The 23,746-nt window shown below is 43.4% G+C and overlaps 1 protein-coding gene across 2 annotated transcripts; it reads left to right on the top strand.

Moving 5' to 3' along the window:
* Positions 1–4: 4 nt before the first annotated feature.
* On the top strand, positions 5–18,203 carry SNRPD3 (small nuclear ribonucleoprotein D3 polypeptide). Of its 2 annotated transcripts, none has more exons than XM_032309373.1 (4): positions 5–103; positions 1,703–1,846; positions 15,761–15,953; positions 17,986–18,203. In XM_032309373.1, the coding sequence occupies exons 2-4, from the start codon at positions 1,721–1,723 to the stop codon at positions 18,045–18,047; spliced, it is 381 nt and encodes a 126-aa protein (XP_032165264.1). In that variant the 5' UTR covers positions 5–103; positions 1,703–1,720; the 3' UTR covers positions 18,048–18,203. The 2 variants fall into 2 exon arrangements, with proteins under 2 accessions (XP_032165264.1, XP_032165263.1); XM_032309372.1 differs by lacking the exon at positions 5–103 and adding an exon at positions 110–274.
* Positions 18,204–23,746: the final 5,543 nt, after the last annotated feature.

Below are 23,746 nucleotides of genomic sequence, written 5' to 3'. Positions count from 1 at the left end.
TTCCGGCGGCACCTGGACCCTGTCACCAGCTCTCTCTTCCGGGGTCGGAACTATCGGAGCGGAGTCAACGTTTCCCAGCCGGAAGAATAAGAAGGCAGCAAAGGCAAGACCGCGCTCACCACTAAGAAAAGGAAGGGGCCGGGTCCTGCGCGCAGCATTTTGGGAACGCGTGGTATTCTGGGAGCGCGAGACCCGCCATTCGCTTGGCTCACGCCTTTGCAGTCGCTGGAGTTGCCGCTGCACCGGAAAGGGAGAGTAGGCCGGAGCCAGTGAGGTGAGGCCCGGGGCAGGCGAGGGTAGGCCCGAAGCACGCGTGAGGGGCCTAGGGCTGGAGAAGGACGCGCTGCTGAGGAACTCTGGGAGGTTCGGGGAGGGAGAAGAGCGGGAAGCCCGGGTCGCTCAAACTATCTGCGTTGCCTCACTAGTGCCTGGAAGTGAATTCTCATTAGCTTTTCCCCGAAGTACATGCTCTTTGTTTTCCCTGTCTCTCCAGACCACGTTTTCCCTCACATACAGGCAGTAGTCTTGAAATCATTTCTGGCTGCCTCCTTCCCCCAAGTTCTCTCCGGGTAATCCTTTCCAAAGTTGTTTGCATCTCTGCCTCCATTCCCCTTTTAGGCATTCGTCCTCTTATGCTTCTCATATTGTTACAGAGACTTTATCAAGTTTCCTTGCTTCTAAACTGTTAAAAAAAAAAACTGTTTGATCCGTTTGTAAGTGCTGCTGCCTTTTTATTGGATCATTCCTTACCTGTAATCCTGCAGTCGTTCCGCACTATCTTCAGCATAAAAGCCAAACTCCTAACGCTACTTCCTCACCGAGGGAACCAGTCTTCCCCGAACTCGTGTTTCTTTTCCTCTTTTGGACACACATGATGTGTTCCAGCCTTCATTCGTTGCTCGTCTGGGAATATGAAATCCACTGCTTGTTTCTTTTATTTACTTGAAATCAGGTGATTTCCGTGATCATGCTTTTCCTCCAAGCATTTCCTGCTTATAGCACGGTGTCCCTTTGTGAACACTTCATTTTCTATTTATCCTTGAAGGAGTGGAGGGTCATTGGGTACTTAATGAGTCAGATTAAATGCATGCCTCTTCTAGATTTGCCTGGATTCTTCGGTCTATATCTGCATTGCCCAGTACTTCAGCCACTAGCCCAAGGCCATTGACCTCTTGAAATGTGGCTGATGTGACTAAGGGAGTGAATGTTTAATTTTCATTTTATTTCACTTTAGGTTTAGTTAAAATAGTTATGGGTGGATTGTGGCTACTGTATTGGGCAGCTCAAGTCTATATCATGGGCTCTCAAAAGTAGTGTCATCAACAACTATGGGTTGGCAAGTACATCATGTGGTATGTATAGTTCAGTCCCCTGTCCCCCAACACACACACAATATTGGATACTGGTTATTTGATGAAGGTAAAGAGGCATATGGTAGCAGGGAAGAAGATGGAAGGCACTTTTTTCTCATCCCATTAGCTTTCCCTCTCTCTCTAGCCAGCCCCCCTCCCCCCACTATTCTTTACCATCCCACATCTTGCATATATTTGCCAGATGAGTTCCTCAAAGTAGGGATTAAGCCGCCCCCCCATGGAAAATAGCAGTTTTGGCATTCTTACTAAGTTTTATGGAGTGTCAGGCCTTAAGGGAAGCATGATATGTGCCCTGAAGGATGAACTAACTGTTTTCTCTTTCACTGTAGAACTCTTTTCCTGCCAAGATGTCTATTGGTGTGCCGATTAAAGTCCTACATGAGGCTGAGGGTCACATCGTGACATGTGAGACAAACACTGGTGAGGTGTATCGTGGGAAACTCATTGAGGCGGAGGACAACATGAACTGCCAGGTATCCTGTTTTCCATATAAGGTTATGGGGGAAGCTTGGGCCTCTGTCTTGGAACAGAGAAAGATAGTAATTGGAGGTCTTTTTGCAGTTCTTCTTTTTGAAGAGTTATTTTGGCAGGTCTAATGTATGCCAGCTGTTATAGTTGCTGCTGATGCAGGCGTAAATGAAAGCCATTTAAAGTTTGGGATATCTAATTTTTGTTTTTTCCATCCTGTAATCATCTTCCATATTTTGGGGACTTGTTTAAAAGAAGTATACTTTGGTAGAATCTGTCAGGTTCAAGACCATTCTCCATTTGCCCCCTACATGTTTGTGTAACTGCTCTGCAGTTAGTGGAATCTTCTACTCACGTACCATATTTATTTTCCGTATTTCTTGGAGGAAGAGTCGCATGTGATTATAGCAACTACTTTTTGAGGTAAGCAGATTTGGTGATAGTTTTGTCATCCATAAAATAGGGAGAGTAAGATTAAAAGACTTCTATCTACTGAATGTCTTTCCGTTAACAAATATCGGAGCAGCTTCCTCATACGGTGCCCTTCCTGTGACACTATTTTGTGTTTTGCTAATAACCACGTGAGTTTGTAGAGCATTGCTTTGGCAAGATGTATCAGCACACTTTCTCCTTTTTTCTTTAAATCATCAATTAAGAGCTTGTGCTTCAGAATCAGAGATATGGGTTTGGATCCTAATCATCTGACCTTGATCATGTTAATCGCTTTAGTTTCCTTGTTTCTAAAATGGGAATGGTGTTATGTCCACTGAGACGTATATGCCAATGCAGAATTGTGCAAGAGATTTATTGGGGGAAATGATAATGAAGGATAAAGGAGAAGAAGTAGGAGTAGCTAGGAAAGCTTTCAATCTGTACTGGTCTGGTGCTGGGAAAAGGAGAAGGAAAAGACAGGGTTGAGTGGGAAGAGCCTTAGAGAACAGTGTGTTTCTGAGGAAGTATCAGCCAGCAGGAGGAGTTGCTCATTAGAAGAGTCTACTATGGGGCAGAAATGGCCTGGCTCTAGGATCCCCATTGTGATCAGTCATTGGCCGGCAGCCTGGGGAGACTGGCTTCAGAGTGAATGCTGTGATGGATCCCATAGGTCACAACTGGAGACTGTCAGCTCCTTGCATGCCTCATAGCCTGATGACCCTTGAGGGGAGATCTGAGCAGTGCATTCTGGAGATGGGGATAACACCCACACGCTGGGGCTGTTCTGCAGATCAGTTTAGTTTTGTATGTGCAACAAGTAGTTCACACCACACATAGTACATGTTCACATATAGTTTCTGTTAATGTTTTCTAGGTGAGAAAACTGAAGGTCAGAAAGGGAAGGTGACTTCTCTAAGATCACACTGCAGATCGGGTGTCTTATCTGTTGCTCTGCAGGGTTCACTTATTTACTTGTGACAGCTCTGTAGCTTTGAACATCATCTTCCTGCTAGGTGGACCAGTGGGTGGGGCCAGTTCCCTGGCTCAGGGAAATAGACGTCTAGTAACTGCAGGTTTCTCTCTTCAGTGTTGATGCCATACAGGTAGATGGAGTGGGCTTTCGAAAGGTCCTGTGGGGCTTTGCCTACCTTGTCTTTGTGAGGACCCCAGTTATAGATCCAGTCTCTGGTTTAAGGCATCCTCATCCATTTTAAGGTACTTTGTTTTGGTGAATAGAATGCAAAACTGGGGGTGAGGCACTTTAATGTGTTTATTCAGCTATTTATTTGGACAACTTACTGAGTGTCTAGTGCCTCAGACTGCCCATTTGTTTTGTGAGGGTGTCTGAGCAGATGACCTTGGTGGTCTCTCAAATTTAGCTAGTGTGATGCAAAGCGCACAGCCTGGTATTCGATCTAGAATTAGGTTGCAGTCTGCTACCTTGCGTGACTTGGGTCAAGCTTTGGATCTCCCTCACCCTCTTGTTCCCTCCTTTCTAAGTCAGGAATAAAAATAACACCTCAACCTCAGCATTATAGTGCAGAATAAATGAGTGAATGCATGTCCGATGGGGGGGAGCCAGTCACTTGCTTCCTGCTTATGTTAATCTGGTAGGGCTGTCATAACAAAGTTTCACACTGGGTGGCTTAAACAAGTATATTTATTCCCTCAGAGTTCTGGAGGTGAAGAGGTTTGAGATCAAGGTGCCACAGGGTTAATTCTTCTCAGGGCATGAAGGATCTATTCTAGGCCTCTCTCCTTGGCTTATAGATGTTTGTCTCCTTCCTGTGTCTTCACATGGTTTTCCTTCTATGTAGGTCTGTATCCTGATCTCTTCTAAGGACACAAGTTGCATTGAATTAGGGTTCAGTTGTCTGTAAAGATCCAGTCTCTAAATATGGTCAAATTCTGAGATGCTGAGGGGTTAAGACTTCAACAGATGAAGTTAGGATTCAGCCCATAACACTGCCCATGCCCAGATGCTGAGGCTTTGCTGGTTTTACCTAAACCTGGCTCACTGAATAAAAACCAGCAGGCACAGCTGAATGTACTGTGGTAAACCCAGCACAGTTCATTCACACATCCCCAGTATGCATAAGGCCAGTGGCTCCTGCAGTTCCTGCTGCTTTCGTTCCTTTCTGGCTCCAGTTAGTCTGCCCTTTGGGAGTGAAAGCATCCCCTTAGCACTTCCAGCCTTGACTAGAGGACAGCTGGAATTTAGTGTTTGCCATTTGATGTTGGTTTTTAATAACTTTGTTTTTTTTCCCCCCCTAAAGATTTATTTATTTATTTTAGAAAGCATGTGTGGGAGAGAGTGAGGGGAGGGGCAGAGGGAGAGAGAGAATCCTGAAGCAGACTCCTAGCTGAGTGTGGAGCCCACGGGGCTTGATGTCATGACCCTGAGATCATGATCTGAGCTGAAATCAAGAGTCGGCCATGCAGGCACCCCTAACATTTTTTGTTACAAAAGTGTGGTGGGTCACACACTACAAAGATTTGGAAAACAGGTAAGAGCATCTTGCCACAACCACAATTGGATGGCAGCTGTGCTCACCACTATACCACCAATGCGCCACAGCCACAATTGGCATGGACTTTTTTTTTTTCACCCTAGGAACGTGTCTTAGGATTCTAGTATTTTTTACTCTGCTTTCAAAAAGAGTTAGAGGTAGGGGGCACCTGGGGGGTTCAGTTGGTTGAGTCTGCCTTTGGCTCACATCATGATCTCAGGGTCCTAGGATCAAACCGTGCATTAGGTTCCCTGCTCAGTGGGGAGTCTGCTTCTCCCTCTGCCTCCCCCACCGCCCACTTGTGCACATGCTCGCTCGCTCTCAAATAAATAAATAAAACTTGTAAAAAAAAAAAAAAAGAGGTGATTCATTAAAAAACTATATGAAAGATAAAAATGGACAGATAGGTCATGGTGCAGTTAACTTGGGGTAGACTATAAAATGAAGCCAGGCAGGCAGTTAGTAACCAGAAATGAATCCCTGTACATTTAATAAAGGCATATTCTGTTCTCAGCTACTTAAAGAGTATTGGCAGAGGGAGATCAGCAGTTCTGAGGTACATAGTGCCCTTAAGATAAATACCAGTTGTGCGGTTTTCCTTGGCATTCAGATGTGGGAGACATTTTTCCCCTGGGCCCTGATGAAAGGTATACAGTCTTAGTCTGTTGGATAGTGTCATCAACATCCCCATACAAAATACACGTTTTGGGGTTCCTCAGATATTTTTTAAAGGTTTTATTTATTTATTTGTCAGAGCGAGCATGTGCAAAGGTGTGCGCACAAGTGGGCAGAGTGGTAGGCAGAGGCAGAGAGAGAAGCAGGCAGAGAGAATAGGGTTTTTGTTTTTGTTTTTGTTTTTTAGATTTTATTTATTTATTTGACAGACAGATCACAAGCAGGCAGAGGCAGAGAGAGGGGGAAGCAGGCTCCCCGCTGAGCAGAGAGCCCAGTTCGGGGCTCGATCCCCAGACCCTGGGATCATCACTTGAGCTGAAGGCAGAGGCTTTAACCCAGTGAGCCTCCCAGGCACCCTGAGAATCTGGTATTTTTAATGTAGCCTGTTACCACAGCCCTTTTTTGACAGTGCAGATGTAATCTGTGCAAGAATTAATCTTAGGATGAGGTCCTTGAGATGGTGCTCACAGGGTCAGAAGGTGTAGATACTTCTTTGCATCTGAGGTTTGTTTGGGAAAGCAGGGAGTCTTGTCCTTCTGCTCTGTACCCCACAGCTGCAAGGCAAGCATAATCTGCTAGCCAGGGCTGTCAGCTATGGTGGTATCTATAGGTGAGAGAGCCCTGTGAGTGCTCTGAGAGCGTCTCCTAAGGGCTCTGTGTGTGGGGGGTGAGCAGGGCCTCTGTGGCTCTCCAAGTGTTTTTTTAAGCTGATTTGTGTTTGTAGCAGAGATGGGACCTGATGGAGGAGTGTATCCCATCTCTTGCCCAGCCTGGGTGTCGATGATTTAAAACCAGAGGTCCCCAAATGGAGAAATTTCTGTTGTTGGTTATGTGTGCTTACCATGGTTTTGAAGCATCCTATCTTTATTAAATGTCAGTGAGGGAATGAAGGGATTTTTCTTCAAAATAAAAAATATATATTTCTTAAGAAAGAATACTTCTAGTCAAATATTTGGTAAAATATTAAAAACCAAAAAGGACTTTTCAGGTGAGGAATTATGAGTAGAAAGAAGCACGTTATTTTGATTTTAATAGACTAGATTATATTTATCTAACCTTTCAGAGGCAACTTTTATGGCTATGGATTTTATTGGGTATCCAGTGTAAAGTGTCCCTGGAAGTTCTTGTGTAGAGTCTTAACGAATGCTGGAAGTGTTCTCCCAGCTCAGCAGTATTCAGATATTTAGGACATCTCATAATTTTTTTATGATGGAAGTTTATTGTATTTAAACATATAAATAGTTTTTGCAAGTCAAAAATGCCCATTTCCCAATTTAAAGTGGACCCAAGTTTAAAAATGGCTAATTAACAGAAGAAAAACATGTAAAGCGACTTTTTTTTTAATTAAAGACTTTATTTATTTATTTGACAGACAAATCACAAGTAGGCAGAGAGAGAGGAGGAAGCAGGCTCCCTGCTGAGCTGAGAGCCCGATGCGGGGCTTGATCACAGAACCCTGGGATCATGACCTGAGCCGAAGGCAGAGGCCTAACCCACTGAGCCATCCAGGTGCCCCAAGTAAAGCGAACTTTTAACATACAAAAACAATAACCTTATTAATATTTAGACATGTAAGTTGGGAAAAGGTAAGAATTTCTAAACTTACAAGATGATAAAATAAAATTAATACCACCAAGGGTTCCTTACCAGTCTGCCAGTAGAAGTATAGATTGTTAAATCGTTTCTGGAAAACACATTTAAATGTCAGCATAGAAAAGTTACTACCCTTTGGTGCCATAGTTCTACTCCTGAAAATCATTCATAGTGCTGTGCTGTTTTTATTTTTATTTTTTTCTTAAGATTTGTTAGTTTATTATAGAGAGAGCATGAAGGTGGGGAGGCAGAAGGAGAGGAAGAGAGAGAAAATCCTAAGCAGACTCCCTGCCAAGCATGAAGCCCAATGCAGGGCTCACGCAGGACTCAATCCCTCAACCCCTAGGACTGACCTATGCTGCAACCAAGAGTCAAGACACCCAACTGACTGAGCCACCCAGGGGCCTCTGCATCGCTGTTTTTATTTATTTATTTATTTATTTATTTATTTATTTATTTATTTAAAAGATTTTTTAAAAAATTTATTTATTTGACAGACAGGGATTACAAGTAGGCAGAGAGGCAGGCAGAGAGAGAGAGGAGGAAGCAGGCTCTCCACAGGACAAAGAGCCCGATGTGGAGCTGGATCCCCGGACCCTGGGATCATGACCTGAGCCGAAGGCAGAGTCTGTAACCCACTGAGCCACCCAGGCTCCCTGCAGTGCTGTTTTTAATGATGAAAACCTAAAAACAAACATTTCTAATGAGTTAAATAAATTATGGTTAAACAAATTAGGGTACATTACAAAGAATATTATTCATCTGGTCAAATAATGTGGAAGAATATTTAATGTCAATGGGTAATATTGTTGACCTAAGTGGAGAAAAATACAAAACTCCGCAATATGTTCCTAGTTTAAAAAATAAAGCCAAATTATAAGTGATACATAAAAATGCACTAAGTTTAAAAAAAAAAAGTAAAAAAAAAATAAATGCATTAAGTTTTTGAGCAAAACCAAAGTGAGTAGTTATCTTTTGGTGGAAATTAAATGAGATTAAAAACATTTTTTAGGGGGGAGCGCCTGGGTGGCTCAGTGGGTTAAGCTGCTGCCTTCGGCTCAGGTCATGATCTCAGGGTCCTGGGATCGAGCCCCGCATCGGGCTCTCTGCTCGGCGGGGAGCCTGCTCCCTCCTCTCTCTCTCTCTGCCTGCCTCTCTGCCTACTTGTGATCTCTCTCTATCAAATAAATAAATAAAATCTTTAAATAAAAAAAAACAAAATAAAGCCAAATTATAAGTGATACATAAAAATGCATTAAGTTAATAAAAAAGGAAGTAAAAAAAATAAATGCATTAAGTTTTTGAGCAACACCAAAGTGAGTAGTTATCTTTCGGTGGAAATTAAATGAGATTAAAAACATTTTTTAGAGGGGGGCGCCTGGGTGTCTCAGTGGATTAAGCCGCTGCCTTCGGCTTAGGACATGATCTCAGGGTCCTGGGATCGAGTCCCGCATCGGGCTCTCTGCTCAACAGGGAGCCTGATTCCCCCTCCCCCCTCTCTCTGCCTGCCTCTCCATCTACTTGTGATCTCTCTCTCTCTCTCTCTCTCTCTCTGTCAAATAAATGAATAAATAAAATCTTTAAAAAAAAAAAAAAAGATTAATTAAATAAATAATTAATGAATAAATAAATAATGAATAAAATCTTTTTTTTTTTTTAAGATTTTGTTTATTTATTTGACAGATTACATGTAGGCAGAGAGGCAGGCAGAGAGAGAAGAGGAAGCAGGCTCCCTGCTGAGCGGAGAGCCTGATGCGGGGCTCGATCCCAGGACCCTGAGATCGTGACCCGAGCCGAAGGCAGAGGCTTAACCCACTGAGCCACCCAGGCGCCCCTGAATAAAATCTTTTAAAAAAAATTTTTAGGGGTGCCTGGGTGGCTTAGTGGGTTAAAGTCTCTGCCTTCAGCTTGGGTCGTGATCCCCGGGTCCTGGGATCAAGCCTTGCATTGGGCTCTCTGCTCAGCAGGGAACCTGCTTCCTCCTCTCTCTCTGCCTGCCTCTCTGCCTACTTGTGATCTTTGTCAAATAAATAAATAAAATCTTTAAAACAAACAAACAAAAAACCATTTTTTAAAGTTTTTATTGAAATATATGCAGGGAGTCTTGTCCTCCTCTTTGTACTCCACAGCTGCAAGGCAAGCATAAGCTCCTAGCCAGGGCTGTTGACTGTGACAGCATCTAGAGGTGACAGAGCCCCACAGAATATATATGTAGAGAGAGAGAGAGAGAGTGTGTGTGTGTGTGTGTGTGTTTGTTTTTGTTTTTGTATTTTTTAGTAATCTCTGCACCTTTTGTGGGGCTTGAACTCGTGACCCTAAGAACAAGACTCCCATACTGTTCCGACTCAGCCAGCCAGGTGCCCCATGGGGGGATTGAAATTTTTAAGAAAAAACTTTTTCCCCTCCCTACTTTAAAAATTAAAATATATGGGGCACTTGGGTGGCTCAGACGGTTAAACATCTGCCCTCAGCTCAGGTCATGATCTCCAGATCCTGGAATTGGAGCCCCTCATTGGACTCCCAGCTCAGCGGGGAGTCTGCTTTTCCCTCTCCCTCTGCCTCTCCCCCTGCTTGTGCTCTCTCTCCCTCTCTCAAATGAATGAATAAAATCTTTAAAAAAAAAATTAAAAGATGTGTTAAGTTTATGATCATGAAGCACAGTAAAGATTATTTTATTTTATTTTAAAGATTTTATTTATTTATTTGAGAGAGAGACAGTGAGAGAGAGCATGAGAGAGGAGAAGGTCAGAGGGAGAAGCAGACTCCCCATGCAGCTGGGAACCCGATGTGGGACTCGATCCCTGAACTCCAGGATCATGACTTGAGCTGAAGGCAGTCGTCCAACCAACTGAGCCACCCAGGCATCCCAGTAAAGATTATTTTAAAAGAAGAGGGTATGTTACAAGTAGATAAATGAAGTCCTGGAGTTCTAATATACAGTATAGTAATTAGAGGTAACAAAACTATTATAAACATTAAACTTGCTGAAATAAAAGATCTTAATACTTCTCATCACTAGAAATTATAATTGTATGACATGATAGAGAAGTTAGTTAATGCTACAGTGGCAGTCATTGTAATATAAGTGTATCAAATCAGTCTATTGTAAACCTTAAACTTACACAATGTTATATATTAGTTATAGCTCAATAAAAAGACCCTGAAAATTAGATAAAGGAAGAGGGTAAATGGCCAAATGCAAAATTTCACTTCTTAAAGCAACATAATTCCTAGAAATTTGGTGGGAGAGAGTGATAAGAGTTCAGAGACTCTGCTGGAGCCAAAATGGTGCTTTGGGAGCCTTAGCATGACCACCCCATCACTGACTGTACTGTTCAAACCTTTTTTGTTGTTGTTGTTATGGAAAAATGGCCTGTGCATGATTTCTTTTTGTAAAAATGGTAACCTGAGAGAACCCGTCACATGACTGTCAAAAAACTCCCCAGAATGAATATCAGGAAAGTTTTTGACAGAAATGTGCAGGGTGGTTGGGAATCTCTTTAGATACCCTCTCTAGCTAGAATGAAAAACTGCTTATCTATGTGCTCTCTGTACATGCAGTATTTCCCTCTGTACCATTCAATTCAGGATCACGTATTGGTGCTTAATATCAGCTTGCTTTGTACTTTTTAGTCTGGCACAGTTAAATCCTTTTGCTTTTCCCAGCATTGACATTTTGGAAGAATAATGACCAGTTACTTGTTTTAGAATGTCTTTTGATTGTATGTCTTTCTCTGGTGTTTCTTCATGTTGGGATTTGGGGTTTGTTTTTGTGTTGTTTTGGCTGTTACTGTGTAAGTGATAACTTCTTCTGGGGTTGTCACTAGGAGGCCCAGAACACTTGTTTGACCCTATTGGTGATGTTAACCTTGATAATTTGGTTGAAGTATTGTATGGTCTGTCCACTGTACTTTTTCCTTTTTCAACAAAGGAGAATTTTGTGAGGGAGGTTCTTGAAGTAAATATCTGTGAGTATTCTTTTATTCATCACCACCTTCATCAACCCTCATTTAGCATCCAGTGAAGATTCTTGTTTGAATTTTTTTACCATGATGGTTACAAAAAGAATTTTTTTTTTTAACTTACTAAGATTTATTATTTATTTGAGAGAGAGTTGAGAGCATGTGCCAGGGTGGGGAGGGGCAGAGGGAGAGGGAAAGAGAATCTCAGGTGGACTCCACTGAGTGGGGCTCAGTCTCACAATCCTGAGATCACAACCTGGGCCAAAACCTGGAGTCAGATATTTATTTTTTTTTTAATTTAAGATTTTATTTATTTATTTGACAGACAGATCACAAGTAGACAGAGAGGCAGGCAGAGGGAGAGAGAAAGCAGGCTCCCCGCTGAGCGGAGAGCCCGATGCAGGGCTCCATCCCAGGTCCCTGAGATCATGACCTGAGCCGAAGGCAGAGGCTTTAACCCACTGAGCCACCCAGGCACCCCTGGAGTCGGATATTTAACCCGCTGTGCCACCCAGGCGCCCCAGAATGGTTTTTGGTTTGACTGTATCGTGCTTTCTATATTTGCTGGGTCTACTGGAAGAGCCTTCTCTTAGTCCCCATTTATTCATTCATTTATTGTCAGTATAGGCTCATGGGTTTCTGTTTCATTAAATGGGTTATAATCTGTTACTATTATTATTTTGATTGATTTATCCCAAATTTGTCCAGAAGCTGACTTCTTTTGTGTCCTTTTGGTGTCCCTTGGCCATTTGGTGGGAGCACATCCTTAATCTTCTGAAATAAGATGTTTGTTGCAGGCTCATCTTTTACCTTCCCTAACCCAGCTCTGGAATCAGCCATTTCTTCAGGTAGCCTTGGTTTCTTTTTGGTTGGGAGTAAAATTTAAAATCCAAGATCCAGGTACTGTTTAGTATTTTATTTTATTTATTATTTATTTTTTTAAAAAAAGATTTTTATTTATTTGACACACAGACAGAGAAATCACAAGTAGGCAGAGAGGCAGGCAGAGAGGGAGGAGGAAGCAGGCTCCCCGCTGAGCAGAGAGCCCGATGCAGGACTCGATCCCAGGACCTTGAGATCATGACCTGAGCCAAAGGCAGAGGATTAATCCACTGAGCCACCCAGGCGCCCACTGTTTAGTATTTTTTTTTTTTATAAACATATATTTTTATCCCCAGGGGTACAGGTCTGTGAATCACCAGGTTTACACACTTCACAGCACTCACCAAAGCACATACTCTCCCCATGTTTAGTATTTTAAAAGTCTTAGTTTAACTTGTGGAGATCTGTCTCCAAGAGGCCGTGTGCTTAATAGTACCAGAAATTTCCATTCATGTGGCACCTAGGTGGCATAGTGGGTTAAGTATCCCACTCTTGGTTTCAGTTCAGCTCAGGTCATGATCTCAGGGTTGTGATATCAAGCCCCATGTCAGCCTCTGCACTTGTGAGGGGGAGGTCTGCCTGAAGGTTCTCTCCCTTGGCCCCTATCCCCTACCCCCACCCTCTCAAGTACATGCTCTCTCTTTTCTCTCTAAAATAAATAAATAACTTAAAGGGGGGGTGGGGAAAGTAGTACCAGAAACTTCCATTCATTGCATGCTTATTCTGTACGAGGCACTATGCTAGTGTTTTGTTTTTGTATTTTAAAGATTTTACTTATTTATTTGACATACAGAGATCACAAGTAGGCAGAGAGAGGGGAGGGGGAGAAGCAGGCTCCCTGCTGAGCAGAGAGCCCCATGTGGGCTGGGATCCCAGGGATCCCAAGATCCTGAGATCATGACCCGAGCCGAAGGCAGAGGCTTTAATCCACTGAGCCACCCAGGCGCCCCTATGCTAGTGCTTTTTATGTACAATAGATCTTTAAGTTATCACAGGACCTCTCTGAGGACAAACTTCCAGATGACCAGGGTGACCAAGCATGGAAGGAGTGGATCTAAACCCAAGTCTTTGAGTCTCAAATCTCTGATCTTAACCATCATCTCTGAAGATGAGGTGTATAGTAAACCTGCTAGGTCCTGTTGATTCTAGAATTGTCAGACCCTCACTCTATCAGATTTCAGATAAGAAGATGAGTAGAAAAAAGAGGGAGGCTCTGTTATTAATGGTAGGGCAGGGGAGAATAGGGGAGGGGACCAGACGTTTGTTGAGCCCTTGCTGTGTGCACCGCAACAGGATGTTGTGATTGATGATCCCAGAGCACCCCAACATTGCTTTACAGCCCTGGAATTAGTCCTTTCTTGGCCCTGGATGTGTGGGGAAATTCCCACAATTTTGATTGTATTAAGGTGTTCTCTCTCCCCCAGGATGTCATTTCAGTTGGGTACCTGGTTTATGCCACCTGTGTTTCATTATAGCTGTTTGGGAAAGTTGAATAAAGTGGGTGTTCCACCTGACATCACTGAAACCTAGTTCACTCAAATTGTTGCCTTTGGCTTACGATGCAGACATAGCTTGGGCTTATTAACAAGCTGTATGGGTGGGTGGGCCTGTGGGGCTTTATGCCTAGCACAGCCATTTTTCTGCTGGTGCTACGAGGGAGTGCATGAGTACAGCAGCCAACCTGGTCATTCTTAGGGTTGTCATAGGAGTCAGTTGATGCTGGACCCTTTCCTGCTTCAGCCAGGACAGATCCATTTGTGGAAATAGTTTGTCTTGTTGGTCGTACTGAACACCCTCTGTCAGGGATTCTCAAAATGGGTTGGGGAGGTTGTAGGAGAGGAAGGGGTGAGATGTACTGGATTGTGCTGGAGAAGTAGCTTAGCAGTAGCACCCCCTCCAAAATAGAAATCTTGGTGGTCATTTAGATTGATTGTTTACTGTTCTTCTAATAGGTACTCAATAATAGGAACAGCATTTAGACATATTTGTCTCATTTAATTTGTTCCTTTACTGTTTAAGGAAGTAAGTGGTGATCTGATGTATGGCTTCAGAATGTGGGTTTAGAGTTAGACCTGAGTTCATAGTGATCTGTAGCATTGTGTGATTTATAGGAGTTATGATACGAAATTGCCTGGGATGTTAATAAGTGCTCAGTAAAAGTTGGCTTTTTTTTTTTTTAAGATTTTATTTATTTACTTGACAGAGAGAGATCACAAGTAGGCAGAGAGAGAGAGAGGAGGAAGAAGGCTCCCTGCTGAGCAGAGAGCCCGATGCGGGACTCGATCCCAGGACCCTGAGATCATGACTGGAGCCGAAGGCAGCGGCTCAACCCACTGAGCCACCCAGGCACCCAAAAGTTGGCTTTGTTAATCATACTTCTTGTTCAGTTGTGGCATCAGAGGTTATGGTATTTGGATTTTGTTGTTTTGTTTTTTTTGGAGAGAGAGCACAAGCAGGGGGAGGGCAGAGGGACAAGCAGACTCCCTGCTGGATGCAGAGCCCAACGCGGGGCTTGGTCCCAGGACCCCAAGATCATGATCTGTGCCGAAGTCAGACACTTAACTGATTGAGCCACCCAGGCACCCCCAGAGGTGATGGCATTCTTCGAGGCAAGAACAGGATGGCAAGGATATAGAACCTGTGTGGAAATTTAAGATACTGGGGATGTTGAGCCTAGAACAGAAAATTTACGGGAATCTAGAGCCCTGTAACCCTGAGGGTGGAACAGGGGCAGTGGGTTGAAGCTCTATGAACTGTTCCACCTCCACATTTAGATTTAGTGAGGATGGCCCTGGAGTGTTGTTAGTCTTTCGGCAAACCGAGTGTTCAAGCAGAGGCTGGGTGGCCAGTTAGCTCTTCAAAGAAAAGAATGAGTATAAGGTGGCAACAAGCCAGTTAGGAATCTGGGGAGACAGCACCTCTCTACAATGTGGACTTTAACCTATTCAGAATAAATTATATTCTCTTTCATCCAGAAGACTGAAAATAAGCTACTTTTTGTGGTAAATATGGTCCCTGTTGAGGTCAGCGCTAGCAGGTTTGGGTCCCCTGCTATGCCAAGGCTGTCTGCTGGTTGGTCTCACCTCAAGGCTCTCTGTCTCTCCATCCCACAGTTTATCTATGTTGGCATATTGATCTTTCCAAAGAGCTACCCTGATCCTGTCCACTCTCCCTCTGTCCACAAATGAGTGACCCCATAATCTCCCAAGGTGATAACTTTGTCCCCTCTCTCAATTGTTCTGCTCCAGTCCTTATATCCTGTAGGTTCGTGCCCAAGTGTCCTGTCAGTGCAGGCTCTCGCCTCACACATCTCCCAATATTCTGAGCCCTTCGTACAGGCGCGGCTGCTTGTACTTCTCAGTCCCTGGTCATTGAAGCTAGAGGGGCCCTGGTGCATACTCATGACCTCCATGGTGCCTTTTCTGTGTGTGCTAGACAGATGCAGGACAGGACACAGTTTGGACAGGTGGTTCAAAGCTGTTTCGTTAGAGTTTTTCACCACTGAGAACTCTTCACATGCTGTCAAGGGAGGCAGTATGGCAGAGTTAGGGCTCTGGAGTCACGCCAGCTGGATTTGAATCTGCATCCTTTCATTCTGGCTGTTGGACTTTGGACAAGTGCTTTAGGGTTTTTTGTTTTGTTTTGTTTTGTTTTTATCTGTAAAAGATGGAAATGCCCATAACCTATCCTGAAGGTGCTGTGAGGACCAAATATGTGAAGTGCTTTGCCTGGCTTCTTTATTTCATGATGCCAGTTTGTGCAGTTCTGGACTTCTCCTACCACCAGCCAAGGCTCCCCACTTGTGTGCCCTTGTTCTCTGTTGGTGCTGTTGGCCCCGATTGATGAGCTGATGATTCCCTTCCAGATGTCCAACATCACAGTCACATACAGAGATGGCCGAGTGGCACAGCTGGAACAGGTGTACATCCGTGGCAGCAAGATCCGTTTTCTCATTTTGCCTGACATGCTGAAAAATGCGCCCATGTTAAAGAGCATGAAAAATAAAAACCAAGGCTCAGGGGCTGGCCGGGGAAAAGCTGCTATTCTGAAGGCCCAAGGTATGTGCTCCTCTTGCACTGGTTTTAATGTGTTTGTCCTGTATCTTTTAGGGAAGGGCGGGCCCTGTGAATTGGCTGGGCCTGGGGTGGACTTGGACTTAGCCATCTCCACACTTACTGCCACCCTACAGCCTTGGGGCCCCCACATGTGAGGGGCTGATGGCCTGATCTTACCTTCTGTCTCTTGTCTTGCCTGATCACATTCATAGGGCTTATGCAAAAATCCAAAGTGCCTCCTTCGAAAGAAGAAGGGGACTCTTAAGTGAGAGACTGGATAAGTCTCCTATAATGACTTTGTTTCCAGGAATTCTGTCCAAAGATTCTCGGGGAGGCTTGCTTTTACTAGTTTGCTGAGCAGGAGCTCTGTGGGGTGGCTTAGCTGACAACTGAAGCAGTGGGGTAACAGTTCGCAGAGAGCTTGGGGTGTTTAATGACACCCAGTATAAGTGGAGGGGGATTGCTGACGGTAGGGATCCATTTTCATGTAAGAAATAAATAGTTTTAAGCCATCTTTACCCATTAAAGGGACCAGACTTCTGTTTTCTAATATTCTTACATTTGAAAATAAATCCTTCCTTCAGCATGTCCTCACTGATCCAGTGACTTTCCTTAGCCTGGCCTTTCTTTTTGGTTAGCCTAGTCAGAGGTTTTATCTTTGGGTCCCTGAGAAGCTCTGCTGTGTTGATTATCTAGGAAGCAAGTGCATTCATTAGAAACTATCTGAGTATCGGTAAAAAGATTTATAGTGCAGGAAAGTCACTGGATTCTCCCATCAGTATCTTTTGTTGTGCATATTTTATATATGAGGTAGTTTTTGAGTTTAAAGGTGCAATAGAGTAATCCTTTATTTATTTATTTATTTATTTATTTATGGATTTTATTTATTTATTTGACAGATCACAAGTAGGCAGAGAGGCAGGCAGAGAGAGAGGGGGAAGCAGGCTCCCTGCTGAGCAGAGAGCCTGATGCGGGGCTCGATCCCAGTACGCTGGAATCATGACCTGAGCTGAAGGCAGAGGCTTAACCCACTGAGCCACCCAGGTGCCCCTAGAGTAATCCTTTAAGTGTCCTTCCAAAAAACTGATCAGAGAATCTCCTTGCCCTTGCTAGGTAGGTGGCATTTGTAGAACCGAAAGCTGTGGACTCTTTGTCCTGGTGAAGGAATGATTTTCAGCAATACTGGCTTTCCTACTAGAACTGCTGTTCTCTCTGCTTTCTCAGGGAAGGGCTGTCCTCATTGTCACTGTGTAACTGCACCATCTTCTCTGACAAAAGATGCAACCCAGTAGCCTGTGCACTGGAAGGCACTTGGCAGTTAGTTTGCCCAGGTCCACTGGCCTCTGCCTGAGCCATCTATATCTCTGTCAGTCCCTTGCTCTGCTTCATTTCAGTATGTGGCTGGGCTCCTGGGTGACTTTCCTCCCTCTTCACGAGGCTCTACAAGAGGGTAGAGGAATCAGTCTCCAATTAGTAGGCATCAGAATATTTTCATCTGTCCTTCAAAGCCACTGGTCCTCTCCTAGAACTCTTGGAGTTACAGAGAACAGCAGCTTGTATGCCCTTTGTATGGGGAGTGGTTTTATTTGTTTGTTTTTCTATTATGAAACATTTTATATTGCAGAATACCTCAAAAAATAATAAAAGCTGTTACCCAGATTTAACAGATGTTTAGTATTTAACTATTTGTTTCAGGATTTTAAGTGTGAATTAAGTTCATCTGTTTTGTTTTATTAACTCACCCTAGGCCAGTGCTGGGAAGTCATCTTTTCTGTGGTTCTGAGACCTGTTCCCCAAACCACCTAAGCTCTCAACACCCTGACTCCCAGCCTCATGTTGAAATCAGTGCTGGACTGGAAGGCACTCCAGCTCTGGTCCCCCTGCAATGAGGAAATGTCATGGGGTCGGCATGGTGTTGGACCAGGTGGCTTTTCAGGCCTCTTCTGTGCCAGTGTCCAAGGACTCTGGCTGCTCCGTGGCATGAGCATTTGCTGACCACACTGACCTGGCCTTATCCTTTCTTTCCACCTTTCAGTGGCTGCAAGAGGAAGAGGACGTGGAATGGGGCGTGGAAACATCTTCCAGAAGAGAAGATAAATTTATCTGTTGAACAGAACTTTGCCGTTATTTTTTCTTTTAGGTTATCTGTGTTCAGGGGGGGGTGTGCTTATGTATATGTTCTGGCTTTTCTTTTGACATCTTTCTCTTTAGATCAGGGGAAATGTTAAACTAAATAAATATGGTGGTCCTTTTTGTTGTTGTTTTTCTTTTCTTTTCTTTTTAAGATTATTTATTTATTTATTTGACAGAGATCACAAGTAGGCAGAGAGGCAGGCAGAGAGAGAGGGGGAAGCAGGCTCCCCGCCGAGCAGAGAGCCCGATGTGGGGCTCGATCTCAGGACCCTGAGATCATGACCTGAGCCGAAGGCAGAGGCTTTAACTCTCTGAGCCACCCAGGCGCCCCTTTTTTTAAGATTTATGTATTTGAGAGAGAGAGAGCATGCTGGGGGTGGGGGTGGAGCAGAGGGAGAGAGAAACCCAAGCAGACTCCATGCTGAGTGCTGAGCAGGATGCAGGGCTCAGTCTCATGACACTGAGATCACAGCCTGAGCTGAAACCAAGAATCAGATGCTTAACCGATTGCCAGGTGCCTCTGTTGTTTTTCTTTTTGAAGAAATAAGGACTGTGTGTTCATTTTGGAGTTTGGTGTTCTGTTTCCTTTGGCAGCAGGTTAAATTTTGACACCCAGGAAGATATCCTGGGAGAATGCCAGTACTTTGAAATAGCACAGTTACTGATAAGAGTTTAAGCTACTGTTTGAGGCCAGTTGCTGGTTAAACCCTCGGAGAAACTCCAAGAACACACAGATGTGGAGATATTATCAGCTCAGCTTAAGCAACATGGCATGGGTGCTCCTGGCCCATGAAAAAGTCCACCATTCTGATCTTCGTAGTCTGGAAACCCTAGTGGCTCAGCATCTGGCAAAAGTAATCTAAGCAGCCAACATCTGTGGCTCCTGCACTGGCTTCATAAGCAGTTCTGTGGTGATTTGCGGGGACAGATTCTTAGGCATTTGTCAGAGCATCTCAACATGCAATGGCATGGTCCTAGCTTTTAAATAGCAGAGGTAGAGAGGACAAGGCACGCAAAGTGAATAACTGACAAAAACACAGAAATTAGAAAAGCAAACTTGAAGTCATGCACTGAAAAGAGGTCTTGCCACAGATTCAGTATAGGATGAACTTCAGTAAAAACTATTAAGAAGAAAAGGGATTGATTACCTTAGAACTTTGCACATGGGACACACTGTTCAAGTAATAAAAGAAGAAAGCCCAACACATCTGTTAACTAGGCATCAAGTAGGGATTTTCTAACAAGCTTTGCCTTACAATCATGACCCTACCTCAGTGTAACAGACCTTACATTTTTCTTGAAATAAAGAACTAAGGCATAGGCACCAGAGTGTTGGTCAGATATCGCAGCCGCGTAAGTAAGGCTTCAGAGACTCATCCCCCAGCGCAATCCCTGTACCTCTTGCTCCAGCAGCCCCAGCTCCTCTGACATTTGGACGAATGCTAATGGCCCTGCAGGCTCCGCTTCCCCGGTGGAGGGGCTCCTGGACTGGGCACTATTTCCAATGAACTTCGTGTGAATGGAGTTAAGAGTTCGTTTGTTTAAGGTTTGACCAAAAGTTAATATATTGTTCCTGATAAGAAAAAAACTTGTACATTGAGTTACATATGGAGTGGAATCTCTCTGAAGTGTTTTAAATGATTCTTTCAGGTAGACACTGTGATACCCACTACCCCGAATGAATTCCTTTCTCTCTTCTCTGCCTGACTGTGACTTACAGGCATTGATTTATTGGCTTATTAATGAACACTATTGAGTTACTCATAGAGTGAGTGACAGCAGTAGTTTTCAACATCAGTTTACGGACCTTGTTAGAAATGCAGATTCCAAGGCCCTACCCCTAGAGATTGCGGATTAATTGGTCTGGGGTGGGGCCCAGGAATCTGCATTGTAAGCAATGCCCTTGCCACCCAAGCTAGGTAGATCTGATTTAGTAGATCTGTGGCCACATTTTGATATCCCGGACTGTTTGAAAATGTTATTCTAGTATGGTCACTGCTTAAATCTTCATACTTTTATAGTAAACAAGACTTAAGGAACACATTATACTTCACACATGAATTGCATTCTAGTTCTAAAAAGCTGACTGGATATGGTTTACCTTAGGAACCATGCAGGAATACCAGTCTTGCATGATTTTACATGCAGTAAAAACAACTGTAACCCTACCTAGGTCCTGAAAAGTGGAGTTCCCATTTATGATTTTTTTAATGGGCACAGTAAAAATTTGGAAACTTAAAAATATTTTTCATAAAGGTTTTATTCATTTGAGGGTGTGAGCAGGGACAAAGGGAAAGGGAGAGGCTGGCTCCCTGCTGAGCAGTGAGTCTGATGTATCCCAGGATCCCCAGATCACAACCTGAGCGGAAGGCAGACTCTTAGCCCACTGAGCCACACAGGTGCCCCCCAAATTTAGAAACGTTTAGAAACAATAAATTAACAAAATATGTCTTTTTAAACAGTTTTATATCCTGCATTTTAGGAAGAAAATCTGTTATTTTGCATTGAAAAAACAAATAGTTCTGTGACGTTTGTTAGGAAAAACAGCAAACTTCCTACCCTATCTGCCCTTCCCCATTTTCCCTACTTCACAGTATTCCCTTTCAAGTGTTGGCTGGTCAGTTTAGTTTGCCATCAGGTCTCAATTTAAACATGTGCATGGGTATTGATGTTTGCATCATAGGCATTATTGTTTGACTTTTCTCCCTCCTGCCCACCATGCATGTACTTCCCATGCCCCCATCTCTCCCTGGTATGTTCTAGTTAGAGCATATATTTAGTGTTTACATTATTATGATGGTATTTAAATCACAGCTGAGCCTGGATGAGGTTACCTTACTGCAGAGCATTCATTTCCCTAGAATTAATAGTCCTCTCACATTTTTATTAGTGATTAGCTTAGTTTTCCGGCCACTTGTCACTAATTCAACCCAAATTCTGTAAGGACATTAACCCATTATGTATTTTACCAATTTCTTGACCAGCCCCTATCTGATTGGCTCTCCCTTGTGCTTAATATATTGCTGTCATCGTGGGCTCTCCCCTGCTGAGTCTTCTGTTTGTGTCCCTTCCTCCCCTTGTTTTATTATCTCATTCTGGTAGGTTGGCTTGCAGTAAAAGGGATGTGTGGAAAGTAGTTTAAGGGAATCGCATGTTTGAAAAATGTCTCATTCTCTCATACTTGATCAGGTGTGAAATTCCAGTTTGGAATTCATTTTCCTTTACAAGTTTGAAGGCATTGTTACTTTTCACCTACCATCTAGAGTTACTGTTAGAGGAGTCAAGCCATTCCGAGTTCTGATTCTTTGTATGTGACTCTCTCACTTCTGCCACTGGAGTTCTGAAATTTCCTGGTGGCATACCTTGGTGAAGGTCTGTTTCCGTGTGTTGTGCCAGGCTGTTGAACCCTTTCAGAAGGGACTCTGGTCCTTCACTTCTAGGAAACCTTCTTGAATTTGTTTTTAATGAGTTCCTTCCTTTAGTTTTCTGGCTTTTCTTTCTGGAATTCCTGTTCTTCAGATACTGGATCTCTTGGATTTATCTCTGTGTTTCCTATTTTTTCTGTCCCTACCACCTCCCATTTTCCCAGGTTTTTTTTTGGTTTCTTGTTTTGTTGTTGTTGTTGTTGTTTTTCTTCCCTGGATCTCTTTTATGGAAGATTACCCATTGATCCTCTAAGTGTTCCTTTTTTTCTTTTTTTAAGTTAGTACCTCATTCCATGATTGCAATATCTTATCTCTGAGAACATTGATATGCTTTGTCAAAGCTTCATCTCCCTGCGTGATGTTTTCTTTCCCTTTTTTTGTTTTGCTTTTAGTCTTTCATGTTATGAAAGTCTTTTCACGTTATACTTAGCTGCCTGGCAATCATTGGTAGTCTGCTTGTATTTACAGGTGGGATATTAAGAATAATAGATGTTTGTAAGATGAACTGTTTGAACTTTTTTTGGCAAATCACTAATGTCCATACTACTTTTAGGACTTTGCTCTTGGACTGGTCAGGTTTCCTGGAATAAACTTCCAGTCTCATGTCTGGAGGGTTTACCTTGAACTGTTGCTGGCCCTGTGGGAGCTTATGAAGGAAGAGGGCTAGAGAGCTTCAGCATTCTAGTATGCCCAGATTCACTTGTCTTCTGGGTCTCTGAGAAGATTTACTAATCCAGAAACCTCCCTGCTCTAGAGAAAAAGCTTCCAACTTTTTGCCAAGGTTGGGGAGGAGCAGTCTCAAGATCGCATGGAGGTCTGAATTTTTTTTTTTTTTTTAGGATTTATTTATTTATCAGAGAGAGTTCAGGCGAGGACACAAGCAGGAGGAGTGGCAGGCAGAGGGAGAAGCAGGCTCCTCACTGAGCAAGGCTGTGGAACTCCATCCCAGGACCCTGGGATCATGACCTGAGACAAAGGCAGATGCTTAATCAACTAAGCCAACCAGGGATCCCTGGAGGTCTGAATATTGATGTACATTCTCTCAAAAAACGTATTTTTGACAGCATGAAATCAGAGAGGGAGATAAATTATAAGAGACTTTTAATCATAGGAAACAAATGGAGGGTTGCTGGAGGGGAGGGGTGTGCAGGAAGGGGTAACTGGGTGATGGACATTAAGGAGGGCAAGTGAAGTAATGAGCACTGGGTACTATATAAGACTGATGAATCACTGACCTCTACTTCTGAAACTAATAATACATTATATGTTAATTGAATCTAAATAAAAAATAAAATATAAAAAATATTTTGTTTGAAAATATCTTAGTCTAGGCGTGCCTGGGTGGCTCAGTCAGTTAAGCGTCTGCTTTCAGCTCAGATGGTGATCCCAGGGTCCCTGGATTGAGCCTGCTTGTTTCTCTGCTACTCCCTTCCTCCAGCTCTGCTCTCTCTTGCTATTCCTCCCAATTAAATAAATAAAATCTTTTTAAATTTTTTTTAAAAGATTTTATTTATTTATTTGACAGACAGATCACAAGTAGGCAGAGAGGCAGGCAGAGAGAGAGAGGAGGAAGCAGGCTCCCCGCTGAGCAGAGAGCCCGATGCGGGGCTCCATCCCAGGACCCTGAGATCATGACCCGAGCCAAAGGCAGAGGCTTTAACCCACTGAGCCACCCAGGTGCCCCAAATCTTTTTTAAAAAATGAAAATATATTAAGTCAAAAATGGAAAATCACTTGGCAAGATAAAGATACAGAGCAAAGAATGATGTCAGATAACTAGACCAAGATTTAAGGGATGGATTCTGGTTCTGATTACCTCCACTACTTCTTTCCAAGCCTCTGGTATGTTACCTATGCAAGGGAGGATTTATATTCAGTTGGTTCATGGATACTATGTCAGCCTGTATGCTCACCTGCTGGGTATTCTATAAACTTTTTCTGCCTCTGGTCACATGGAGATAAGTACATGTATTTAGTCTCATGCCTGAAAATTAAATAAAACCCAAACACTGAAGGAGAGGAATCCCTAAGAGATGGGAAATAAATAAGATGGGCTTACTACTGCCTTGTGAGAGTTTCTTTGCGGTGGAACAAGGAGGGGAAACTGAAGTGGACCCTACAAATCTAGCTGGGTCGAAGGGTTAGGAGTTCAGATAAGTTGAGGCAGCTCATGTTCATGAGACAGAATACCAGAATAAAGCTCCACAGAGAATCCAGGAGACCTGCTGAAGGGCCCTC

Source organism: Mustela erminea, chromosome 13 (genome assembly GCF_009829155.1).
Source record: "Mustela erminea isolate mMusErm1 chromosome 13, mMusErm1.Pri, whole genome shotgun sequence".
Classification (NCBI taxonomy): Eukaryota; Metazoa; Chordata; class Mammalia; order Carnivora; family Mustelidae; genus Mustela; species Mustela erminea.
The sequence above is the reverse complement of the archived record's forward strand: the minus strand, read 5'-3'. Positions and strand labels throughout refer to the sequence as shown.